Below are 13,464 nucleotides of genomic sequence, written 5' to 3'. Positions count from 1 at the left end.
CAATATTATTCAAGTCCTTACTTGGCTTAGTTTGATATTGAAAATAATTTACGGTCCTGCGATTATAAATCCATCGTCTTATGGAGGTGAGTACAGACTTATGCGCCACGAACACGTGCATTTCGCTTTTCATCAGCTGAATTACGAGTATCTGTATCTTGTTTCTGTATAAATACTAGTGACCCCCTAGGTTGGAGAACTCGCTCAAGAACTGTACTGTAATCTTTTAGACTCGCAACTTTCAATAATACAGAGTTGGCGAAAATTATGAAAACAGCTAAATATTAATTTCTCTTACAAGAATAATTTGACAGTAGGTTTCATTGAGAATCCTATTTGAAATGAAAAATTACTCTTCAAATATTACTCTGTCGCTTCAACATCTTTGTCCCTAATATGAATCTAAATTCATTTCTTCAAAAATGAGGTGGTCATAATGTGATACATGATTACAATACAGAGTTCCAAGAGAAAATAAATGGCTAAAACCGCACATTGGTATATCAACCCGCATCATTTTATTGATGTAAAAGCTTTAAATTATGTTGTATATCCAGCTGAAGCATGTGTCAGCGCATGTGATAGCTCCCAAATAGCCTCAGCTTATGCTATGAATGAACTAATGGAAAAAATGCAGTGATTGCATGCAATGAATTCTTCGGCTGACTAAATGATAAATCATAACATTTTTTTCTTATGCACTTTCAATGTTATTTTTATATCCTGAAATAGGAAGGAGTGAGTCAATTTTGTTGTCCAACGAACTTGACCTGTAAAAAGGTTCGAAGAATTCGTGTTCAAAATTTGAAGACGATTGATCAGTTCTTTCTAAAATTATTGTAGGACATACAAACAGACAGACAACGACTTTGGCCTCCAGTAAGTCAAAAGAGAGAATTCGCTGACGCTCGTTCAACAATAAGCTGAACATCAGCTGATGAGAAACGAAATGCTTCTGGTCGTTGCGCATGAGTCTACGCATTCTAAAGTTTTTTGTTTTGTTATTTCTTATTCATATTGCCTGTGAAAATAAGGCACAAGTTGAATCACTGTTTTAAATTCGCATTTTCAATGATGATTGAAGACTGTAGATCTTCATTGAAAATGATCAAGTACCTAGCATCATTTTCCAATTCGATGTATGTGTTGTCATGATTATTTTCCAATCAGTTACTGATAAAAACAGGTCAATAAATTAAATGTCTTGAATTTCATGTAAGATGTTTTTCGCCCCACTTGGATGTAATGAGCTGGTTTTCGTGCGTCATATGGAGGCCGAAAGTGATTGTTCTCTGACCAGGCCGGTAAAATTTTTATGGCCCTAGGGCTGTAAAATAACCTTGAAATCAGCTGATTCTGATTTGATGTGAACGTGTTTACAAAATAGTTTATGAAACGGAATCAGTGTGCTTCTAGAATTGAATAAAGTATTTTGCAATAAGATACTATCATTTTATTTGGATGAATGAAATAAAAATGAGATATTTATAAACTATTCAAATTCAATTTTCAGAGTATAATAGAATTTAACCTCAAACCTCATAGTACTGCGTTTATCATGAAACCTGGTGGATAATTTTGGAACTACTTGGGCAATATCCATGGTGCTGAACGTTTTTACAAATAATTTATGAAACGGATATACTATCATTCTATTTGGATGAATGAGATACAGATAATATATATATATATATATATATATATTATATATATATATATATTATATATATATATATTATAAACTATTCAAACTCGATTCTAAGAGTAGGATAGAACTTCTAACCTAAACTTCCATTGACATTCAGATTGGCCAAATTTCAAGTGTGCTAAAACAGCTGATCAAAAACTTTCCATTATTTGTGCTTATTATTCAATAATTAAAACATTTATAATAATATCATCTTATTGTCATTTGAAAGAATAAAAAATATAAACTCAACCTCCCCCATAATTGAACATAATCTTCTAGGTTATTTAGACAAATCAAAATAAAAAATAAAAATACTTGGACAATTTCCTGATATTCAGATTACCTCAGATTTGCTAGAGCTATGACCTTCCACTTTTGCTTTCGGAAGTGCTTAATAAACAATTATCCTCATATATTATATAATTATATTGTTTATTTTTCTATGTGGCGAAAAATAACGTTCGCACCACGGGCAAAAATGTTTTTCCAGTTCTCAATCTTTTCCAGTCCTCGGCCTACGGCCTCGGCTCTTGAAAACCGATTTCGAGCCGGAAAAGTCTCATTTTCGGCCCTAGGTGCGAAATATACTATTTCAATTCTTGCGAGATTTTATACAAAATTGAAGCTTACATAATTTGCTATATACTAATATCCATCCCACTACTTTTTTCTATAGGCCTATATTTAATAGTATTCAAGATATCCGCTCGTGAAGGTGTAACGTTTTTGAACAAAACACATTTGCCGCAATTTGTTTATAGGCCTACTGTTGCTCTTAGGCCCGGTTTCACAAAAGCCGGAGTTTCAATCGTGATTAATTTCAATCAGAGAAGGCGTTTTTTTTAATTACGGAAATTAATCACGATTAAAATTCAACCGGTTTTGTGCAACCGGGCCTTATAACTTATTATTGATATATTGAATCTCATATTTGATTCTTTGTAATTTGAATATTAAAAAATCATAGTAAATGATATGTAATACAGGTTGAACTTTACTCATGTCTATTGTTATGGAAATTATGTATTGTAGTCTAATAAATTTCTTAATCATGTTCTCCTTTAGATGTGAAAAAAGTCGTCAAGAAGAAAACAACAAAGAAGCGAATTGAGGAGAAAACTGAAGGTAACAGTTCTTCAACTGATTCTGATTGATGCTTAAACTGTATAAAGCATTCAAGTTTCCTTGTATTGTAATTATTTCTGTCATGATAAGCATATTATATTCGGACATATTTTCAAAGAAATTTAAAAATTAATTTTTCATTTGTACAAATTCATGAAAAATTTCATAACAAACCATACATTTTATATGAAACATCAATTTTCTATTTCGAAATATTTCTTCTCAGTAATTTGCCTTAATGCTTGATGTGAATATTATTTTCTTTATTAAGTTCTTTATTGAGCAGTCAAGACTCATAATTCTTCAGTAGTTAGTGCTCTCCATACAGTTTGTTGGTTGGATCATCATTGCAACGACAAGATAGTTGACTTTTAGATGAATTTCTGTTATTACAGTTACAATAAAATCCGCTGCAGTAGTCATAGGTTCTTTTTTTCTGAGGTTGATGGTCACTTGATGAGCACTAAAGTTGTACGAGGGTATTTGGAAGGTCATAAATCAGTGCACCTAGAGTTTTTAGGTGAGTTCCGAACCACCATGAAATTACTTTCAACCTCATGAGTTATATTTAGCGGAGTTGGCTCGTCCCGTCCAACTGGAGTAGCAAGCAGCAATTTCTCAACTTATCTGACCTCAACTTTATTCATTCTATCATTCATAGATGCATCCCCATTTCCTAAACTCACTAACTTGAATATGAAGCAATTTTTGCTATTCACCATAATTTATGATAATTGTGATACTAAATGTTATAATAATCATCATATATTTACCTACCTAATGGATCACTCAACTATAATATATTCACGTGATACGGTAAGAATCAATATTGAACCTAACGTTAGGCTATTGAAATTTTAATTTTTGTCAATTACTAGCAAATTTATCAATTCGCCGTCATGAATCATTGATTAAAAATGAAAACGCGAAAACGTATTGATTACTGATAGAACTTGAGTCTTGATCTGGAAGAAGTGCATCAGGGCATCAAAATTACTGATTTTCAATACAGTATATTATTATACACTTATAAGAAAACATTATTCGAATCTTCGAGCATAAAATGGGAATTACTAAATTTCTAAACTCTTTTTATTCTTTTAATTGTTTTTAATCTTCTTTTTAAAGTTTTCTTGATTATTTTCTATGTTCAAGACATCATCTAAAGGTTGTGAGTTTAGTTATATGAAATGTAATATATTGCTTGAAATCTCAACTCAATCTCTTTTAGTAAATATTTGTTGGCTAATCACTATAAATCACGTGAATGGATTTATTTATTCCATCAGATAATGAGATTGAGTTGGATTTCATTATGTTCGAATTCCATGCATGTATTGATATCTTTCCCTTCAGATTCCAATAAATCTAATTTTCTCAATAATTTAAATAGTTCAGTTTTCTGAAAATATCACAATTATTTCTATTGAGAACCCTGTGAGAGAACAGGTTTATCATTGCCTCTTCTTATCAATATTATAATTATTTTTAAATTATATTTTGAGAAAAAGATTAAAGTACACATGTGACACCAGTGCTTTATTCATGGAGCTTTTGTGAAAGAGTTCATTCCTAATGGTCATCCATGTCATCATCATTATTAATAACCAGCTTACTGTAATACTGTACTTTCCTGTTTCTGTTGAGTTTTTGTTTGTTTTCAGCTTATCAAAATATACAATATTTTGATTCTTCGCATTGATATTTCTTTATTCTCAACTGAATCTATATTTTTCGCTCCTTCTAATTCTCTGCTTCAAACTGTTTCTCGGAGAGTTTTTGGTTCAGTGTGTATTTGATGGTAGTTATAGAATCTACTTTTATGTAAAACCGCAAGTTTAGAATATTTTTCGCGCTTAGCTATTTTTTCATCAACTGCTTTTCGCTTCGCTTTAAAAACTGGGAAATCATGCTTTTCTAACGTGAAATATGTGAGTTTTAAAAACTATGCTCGGATTTGGTAATGGCATCAGCTTCTCGCTTCTGAACATTTGTTGCAATATCTGCTGAATGGCTTGAATGTTTTGTGAGCAACTCACCAGTCAACAGTGAATCCTGCCAGCAATACTCCACTCTCTGCCAACGCCAACTCACTCATCTGCCCTGCAGTTGTCCTACAAGCTTTACAAGCTTTTGCTTTCTCTAATGGTAAGTAACTAAAATGCTTGAAGAATGGCTTAATGTTCATTGTTTTTGTGTGAGTATGAATCCCATTATAATTATCCTCGCCCATACCCTTACCTCTCATATGGTACTCTAAGGAATAAACATATGAAATTATCAAACTTACAAACTTATACTGATCATGATGTACCTGGAGAATCAATACCTTTTCTAACTTTGGGCTCAGAATAGTTGATACATTTAATATATACTACATGTTTCTTTAATTAAAACATGGGAACCTTCCATTAAATACATTCAGTATTCATAATTCATTGATATGAGTCTATCTTCAACTGTTAAACGGAATAAAAATGTTTTTCATGATTTGAAACTTCTTAACAAAAGTAGTCTTTCTGGTCATCTATCATTGTCACATCAAATAATATTTATAAAATTGTAGGCCTATAAAGGTGGAAAATCTCCATTTTCATAACCAGACATAGGTAACGTGTAGCTTTGTAGTGTGCACAAGGCTCAAAACTGGGAATCAGATATTTAATTATTATTACATGGAATTAAGCAATGGTTTATTTTTACCCCTAGAACATTTTTGACATAAGCTTAGATAATGGACAATCTCTGAGCTTCTGGTTGTATTTCCAACTGTTGTACCCGATTTTTGTACTTTTTACCCAAACTTGTTATAATTGTGCGTAAAAAACTTGCCCTGCATGAATACTTTTGTTGAATCAATTGTCTTGATGTGTTTGAATGATTGGTTTTGTGTTGTACGTCCACCGTTTCGTATGTTTGTTCAGTTTACTTGTAAGTTTCTAGTGCCCTAGTTGAGCAGCAACTTTCTTGCTTCCACTACTCTGCTGGTGCTACATGGCTTCTAAATAAGAAATTTTGGATTTTTGTGTATGTCTGCTACGCAACGCTTCAGCTTTATGGTATGTACTCATTTCTATCGAAGTTCCTCTTTCTTTTTTCTTGTTCATCTGTGCTAGTCGAGTTTATCATGCTTCAAGCAATTTAATAACTTTTATATGTACGGTAATACATTGCATAGGTATACATGAGAAGTTTGAACGGAACATAGTTTTTCATAACATCAAGATCTACATTTATTCTGCTCTAGCTATTCAGCATCTTCCTCATCTTATTAGCTGAAAATAAAAGTGATACAGCACATTACATAAATTGACCAAGTTTAAGTTATGTGTTTTGATTCTTTAGGACTGAAATGAAAATAGCATTAATTTTGTAGGCTGAGAATATCTCTCTATCTTGAATAACTCTCTCAAATATTTAATTCAACTACAGAATTGTATGTAGAATATCACAGAATAGGTACGGAATGGAAACTGTCAATAGAACGTCTACCTAACCAATGCTTTTTACATGGCGCAAATACTAGACACGTCACGTGACCTTAGGAAGTTCCAATCCTGGTCTTCTGATTGGCTAGTGGCAGTGAACGAGATCTATTGATCCGGATCATTAAAGTGATCCGAATCTACCATCAATACTATTACAAGATGGCGGATTTTTGCGCCAGGGTACTAGCCAAGTTTCCATACTGTATGTATACTGTGATATCATCCTTGATATTCCAGTACTGCTAAACAAGTTCCAGGTTTAAAGGATTAGAAGAAATTAAGTTCTTTTGGTGAAATTGAAAACATCGCGAAATTGTTTTCTTTTGAATATTACTACAGTTGAAATATGGGGTTTCTTGATAGGTAAGAATGTCTCCTTTCTATTGGTATCTGGAACATCATTTCAATCAGACCTATATAGCTATTTTTTAATTATTGATTATGTTTGTCAATTTAAAGACAAAAGTTGTCGGAAGAACGTATTTGGTCTCTAAGGAATTTTAAAGTTAGGAGAGCGGCTTTAAAATGTATTTGACTGGAATATTTTCATCTGCAAGCAGCTGGCTGCAAAGAGAAAGGCTGCCATGCAACACTGCTTGGATTATTCGAGACAATAAGTGTCATTTCCACTATTTATAATAATGTATTTGCAGTCGCTGAATGTTTCAAGTGTTCTGTATCTTGTTTTCGTTTGTCCCAGCTACCGTATTGTTAGCATATGGTGGCACACGATTCAGCCGCTCTCCTATTGTTAGCATATGGTGGCACACGATTCAGCCGCTCTCCTATTGTTAGCATATGGTGGCACACGATTCAGCCGCTCTCCTTGACTTTGAAACTCCTGAGACGCCAAAATACGTTTTTTCTACTACTTTGGACTGTTGGAAATATAATTTCAATTATTTCTGAGAAACTTTCTCGCTTTCAACAAAAACTTCTCTTTTGAAACAGAAAATTTTCTAGCATGTCGAAAACTTCATGTTATCTTCTCGAAATGTCTTGACATTGACGATCACAAACATGAATTATATTAAGAAATAACTGACCCACGGGTCGGATTAAAATGATCTAACAGAAAGGAGACATTCCCCCCGATATTTCGATGTATTTTTTTTTTATTACGACGCCCTATATTTTGAGAGGAGTCGTATTAAAGAAAAAAAATGTTTGCAATGTTTTCAATTTAATAAAAAAATGGAATTTTCTTGCAATCCTTCAACCCTGAAACGTGTTCAGCAATATTGAGTTATCGGGAATGAATTTCTACTTACAATTCTGCAGTTTAAATGAGAAAGTATCAACTATACACAGTTTGGCAACGCTGTAATTTTTTCGGATGGTTGAGGGCCCAAGTCTCAACTTATTTCATACAAACTATAATTGCTCTTATTAGATTCATATAGCGGTAATCCATTCATAGAATGCTACTTGATCTTATTTATTTCTTTATGATACAAATGACACTGATGTAATAACTTTGGTAGGTGAAATCATAGGGTAGGTCTAGTCCTTGTGCTATTTTTCTTCCAAATGATGTGATGTGAGTGATGACTTTGTCCAAGATAAGGTTAGTCTTTCACGTGTAAGATTTCTATACAATTTTAGTTCAAAATATACATAGAAACTATATACATTTTGAATTTAGAAGGCTTAAAATAATATTGTTGAATTATTTTGAAATATTTCTCTCAATTATCATTTGAAACAATATAGCCTAATATTGAGTTATTCAGGAAAATTATCCAATTGAAGACCTTCTTATCAAATATTTGTTTTTAAACTGGCCACTGACGATCTTTGCAACTAGTCAACTCGCACTCAGATTAAAATGTCGAGTTGGACGCGCTGAATTTTTTTCGTCCGTTATCAAGATACATTACCTCCCTTTTCGAGTGAATCATGAAAGCGAAATGGTCACTTATCATATAAGAAGTCATTCATTCTCAAGACGCGTGAAATAAATTCTCATGAGAGTCGTATAGTTGGTGCCTTGGAGCATCAGAGAGATAAAACAAAGATCAGTTAGACCTACGGTATCGATTATGAAAAAGTAAACTTTGGCCCGGTTGCACAACAGCCGGTTAAATTTTAACCATGAATTATTCCACGAGAACCAATCAGAGAAGACGTTTTTGAAAAGACGGCTTCTCTGATTGGTTCTCGTAGAATTATAAATACGGTTAAAATTTAACAGGTTCTTGTGCAACCGGCACTATGATTTAGTTCAACTGTAGCCTATATTAATTTCTTGCTGTATAGATAGAAATTAATATAACAATCTTAGTACCCCTTTTTGTATTGTTTTATCACAACATGTTTCAACATAGATGCCATTTTCAAGTTTTTATTTCTATTTATATTACAAGTAGTAGCCCTATACAGAAAAGAGACAATAATTTCTTGTTATTGTTGAAACATTGGATCAGGTAGACTAGATACGCTGATTCAGAGATAAAACGTTTTTATTTGAAAAAAGTCATCAATTTGGCATATTATGGTGGAATAAGCTATGCTTTATGGGCCAGCATGTGGAAGCGTCAGAAGTGACTTGTCATAATTTAAAAAACACAAAACAAAAATTACATTAAAGATGTACATTAAAGAATGTGGAATGTTTATGCAATAAAATATTGATAAATTAAATTCAGTTTTCCGAAGTCACCCGTTAGTTCAAAATTCCCTCTTTTCAATGGTAAACGAATCACATCCTTTTATTTTTTTCTATGTTACCGTATTTAACTTTAAAACCCCTAAACATCTCACATTGGATACAATCCTTATTTTTCTTAAATCTTAATAATCTGAAATCTTAATCATAATAATTTTTGACCTGGAGAAGTTATTAATAACAAAATTTATATTTCTAATGGATAACGAAAAAATAAGTCAGCTGATATTAGTTTGAGTTGAGGTTATGAACATCATTTTTGTTCGTCCTTCTACATGACGTGTGTCGGTTGTCTGCACATAATTAATTATTCTATGGTGTCGGTTGTTGTGATTAATATATTCACCTGCAGTTATTTTTTATTGTGTTGAAGATAATTACAATGCTCAATTCACCAATTAAAGTAAAGTTCTGTTACAAAAACGGAAAATATTATTTACTGTTTAACTCTTATAATACTCCTATCAACTTGAAAAAATATTTGTATTTATATAGTTATGAAACAGTATCAAAATTTTAAAAAATAATAATGTCCCATAGCGGAGTAATTGGTACCTTTTTTCTCAATAATAAAGACATGTTTCTGGACTTGAGCATAAAGGAGAGTAGCAGATAAGGAGCCACTCAATCGAGGTAAAAATGGAAATATTTTCAATTTAGAGGTTTCAAAGAATAAGGTACAGGCTTTAATAATAGGGTAGCCCACTATTGACATGCATAAGACATTTCAACCGTTTTCTGGTATTTATTTTAATATAACTCAGGCTACAGTAAACTTGTCTAGGTCATTTATTTTAATATAGGTCTACGGTAGAGTATTTCAAATATATTGGGCTGTCCACACTTTTGCCCAATCCCTGACCAAGCTGGTAATTTGACCACGTTGGTCTTGCCATCCACACTGCCATGTAATCATTTGTATTATGCTCGATTGCTCGGCTGGCCTCTGCTCGACAAAAATTGGAGTGAAGGCCGAGCGCTGGCAGATCACACATTCACATCATCACCACATGGCGCTCATCGTCATTATTTGTAAGCTTTGTGCCATATAGTGAGATCTACGTTAAGAAAGATAGACAGTGGAGAAAGATAGGAGAAAAATTTTGCCGTTCCTCTTTATTATTAATTCATACAAAAAGTACATAATAAAAACTGTCTTGTCAATGCCATCAATATAGGTAGCTGATTTATTAAGCAAGAAATTATATTTTTCAATAATTTAATAATGGATTTCCATAATTTAATATGAAATATTTCATTAATTAATTATCAATTCTACATTGTTATAAGATGTTCTGGCAACAGAGCAAAGCGAGAAAGAGATAGCGCTATCCTTGTTAATGATAAACAAGGATAGCGATATCATTGTTAATTAAGGCTGTGCAAAGGCTAAAAAAAACTTTCTACTGGTGTTATTTCTCAAAGTTTTTCGATTTGTATACTATCAAGCTATCAAAATGAAAAAGTTATTTAATTTTTTTCCGATCATTACTTTTTGAGATATTAGCGCCTAAAGTCTAAATTTTTGGGACAGAACATTCTAAGTTGGGTAAGAGATAAATCCATGAAATTTAGAGGATAGATTCTTCATGGTATTGTTGATCTAGTAAAACAAAAATTTTCTAAAAATATCAATTTTTGAGAAAGTTATTCAATTTACTAGAAATGACCAAAATAGCTATTTTAGATGGGTTTATTTTCGGTCATTTTTTTTCTAAAAAAACTTTTTCATTTTGATAGCTTGATAGTATACAAATCAAAAAACTTAGAAAAATATCACCAGTAGAAAGTTTATTTTAGCCTTTACACAGCCTTAAACACTGCCATTATAACGTGGACCAGACTATAGTGTGGTTGCGGCATATTAATATTTAAAATCTGTTTTTAAATCCATATTCTATTTTAATTCAGCCTATTAAATCTTTATATAGCCACATATAATTTTATCATCAACTATACTATAAGTTAGAGTTGTAATATTTCTGTAATGAATTAGTAGGCTTTAAGAAATTGATTGTTTTTGAACAGATATTGTGGTATTTCTCCATAATGAATAAATGAGACATAGATGTTGTCAATACCACTTTAATTTTATTTCAACAAAGGACCATGTTTTCGGGGCTACACCTGCCCCATACTCAGATAGACTGGTGTTTTTAGTAGGTTACCTGTAACAGGAAGTTCTAAATTAATGGGGCAGGTGTAGCCCCGAAACCATGTTCCTTTGTTAAAACAAAATTAAGTGGTAAAATTAAAAGTGGTATTGACAACATCTGTGTCTCATTTATTCATAATTAGTAGGCTAATAATCAAACAAATTTGATATGGACTAAATATGATAACTTCTTTCTCAGTCTTTCTTGAGACTAACTTAGGTTATTTCTTTATATTTTTAGAGCTGGACAGTTTGAGCCCTTCAGTGTAGGAATTTACTACCCAAGTTACCTATATTGGCTTAGTCTATTTTAAACTTTATTAACTATTGACATATACGTGATGTACAGATTATTAAATTTAGATATCCAATATTCATAAAACTCAGTAAGAGCAGTAGAAGAAGCATGTTTTTTTTCATGTAGGTCCTAACTGAAATTCGTAGGTCAAAATATTTAAGTTTGGTGACAAAATAAAAGTTTAAATAGAGGATTTATAAATTTTGCAAACTGTCATGGTTAACTGTTTCACTAAAAATAGATAGCCTATTATACAAAACTATCCATTACAAAAATAATGCATTGAATTTAAAAGGTTGTAGAGAAATCAGAGGATGTTTGTCAATTTTTAAGAAGTAAGGTTTTTACCAAAACCCATCTTTGATCTAACTTATCAATTCGTCGGTTCAGAACTCGAACAAAATTATAGGGCCATTCATATTCATCGAGTATCAACGTAAGTAGATTAATATGTGTTTATAATATCATATTACAACAAGGTTGACCAACAGTTTAAATCCAGTTCAAACTTCTCTTGTAAACCACACACTTTCAAAATATAACATGGTCTTCATCACCGCTTCTGACGTCAATTTATTAAACTCACTAATGTTTGGACATAAAAACATACTAGAAGGTGCATTTATTCTCAGTTTCCTCCTGAGATCAGATCACTTAGTATTGTACTACACATCGGGCTGTAACGATAATAATTATTCATAATATAATTGTGTAAAGGGATAGTACCTATATTCAATAATTTAGCCTACTTTTAATCTGTCATTATTAGTTGAACTATCAGACATCTGACTCACATACGATAAGACTACTGACTCACATAATAATATAACTGTACTATTATTTACGTTAATACGTCATTATTTTGTCTAAATAATTAGCATTGTTACATTCGAATGTACCTAATTAGTAAAAAAATATAACTTACATTACAAAAGAAAATTCCATGCCTCTGAAGACATATCTTTCTTTTGACAGTTATTGCCAAAATTTGAATCCTTGCTCGTCAGTGAAGAATTCAGGTTACATTCTCCATTTATAGTATATTAGTGTGGGTACCTGTGGGTAACCAAAAAATATTTAAACTCCAAAATTGGCAGACGGCCTAAAGGCCATTGCTGTAGTAAATTTATCAATTACATTTTTTTTGTTATTGTGATGTCAATAAAGATTTCTTGAATTGTGATCAATTAAAACTACAAATTGGATTAATCAGCTAACGGTACATTTAGAGGTCACATAAAATTCACACTGTGTTAGGCATACAGATTTTCAAGAATACATTTTGATAACGTGGATAATATATGATGTGATGATAATCTTTATACTATAAATATTACTACTAGTACTTGAATCTTTCTTGGATTAATTTTCCAAATGTAGACAGACTAGGTGATCTGAATCAGAAAAGGATCAAAAGGCTGCAGAATGAGTTTATCTTGCATAACACCAAGTTATAACTTTCATAAGTAGGTACCCTAATTTCTAATAGCTTTCCGTGAGTCTATTCATCAGTATATACTGACAAATGCTGAACTAGTTGGATGAATGAGAACCAAAGGGAGTGCAAATGAATATGTTATTTTATAACAAAATCAGTTTCGAATCGTATGTTTGTACAATCGTTCATGGGTAATAATGTGCTTATTGTCAGGTATTGAATTTCTTTCGAAAGTAGAGATTGGATGTGATAGTTGAAATGGATATCGCAATAACTTTCTCACAAAAATGTTTTTATCTTGCAACTCTAATCATTTACTGGTTGAACTGTTTTTTTAAATTATTGAAATGTAGGAAATTAAAAAAAGAATCAATGAAAAGTATTTACAGTAATTATTTTAAAAATTATTCCTGTAATCTATTTTTTGTATAATAATGAGAATTATTATATTTTCTAGATGTTGGACTATCGTTAATATAGACAAGATATTTTCAAATCCAATTGATCTGACTTTCATTTTTTTATTTCTCGTCCAATAAATTAATCTAAATTATCAACGGTGAATGCAACACTGCAGGTGATCTTTGTAATGCCTTAATCAC

The 13,464-nt window shown here is 31.7% G+C and overlaps 1 protein-coding gene across 1 annotated transcript in view; it reads left to right on the top strand.

Moving 5' to 3' along the window:
* Positions 1–13,464, top strand: part of LOC111045387 (titin-like) — a 309,506-nt gene that overhangs the window by 182,542 nt on the left and 113,500 nt on the right. Inside the window, 1 exon segment of the mRNA XM_039431466.1 lies at positions 2,756–2,815. Within this exon segment, the coding sequence (XP_039287400.1) occupies positions 2,756–2,815 (60 nt within the window).

This window comes from Nilaparvata lugens, chromosome 6 (genome assembly GCF_014356525.2).
Source record: "Nilaparvata lugens isolate BPH chromosome 6, ASM1435652v1, whole genome shotgun sequence".
Classification (NCBI taxonomy): domain Eukaryota; kingdom Metazoa; phylum Arthropoda; class Insecta; order Hemiptera; family Delphacidae; genus Nilaparvata; species Nilaparvata lugens.
The sequence above is the reverse complement of the archived record's forward strand: the minus strand, read 5'-3'. Positions and strand labels throughout refer to the sequence as shown.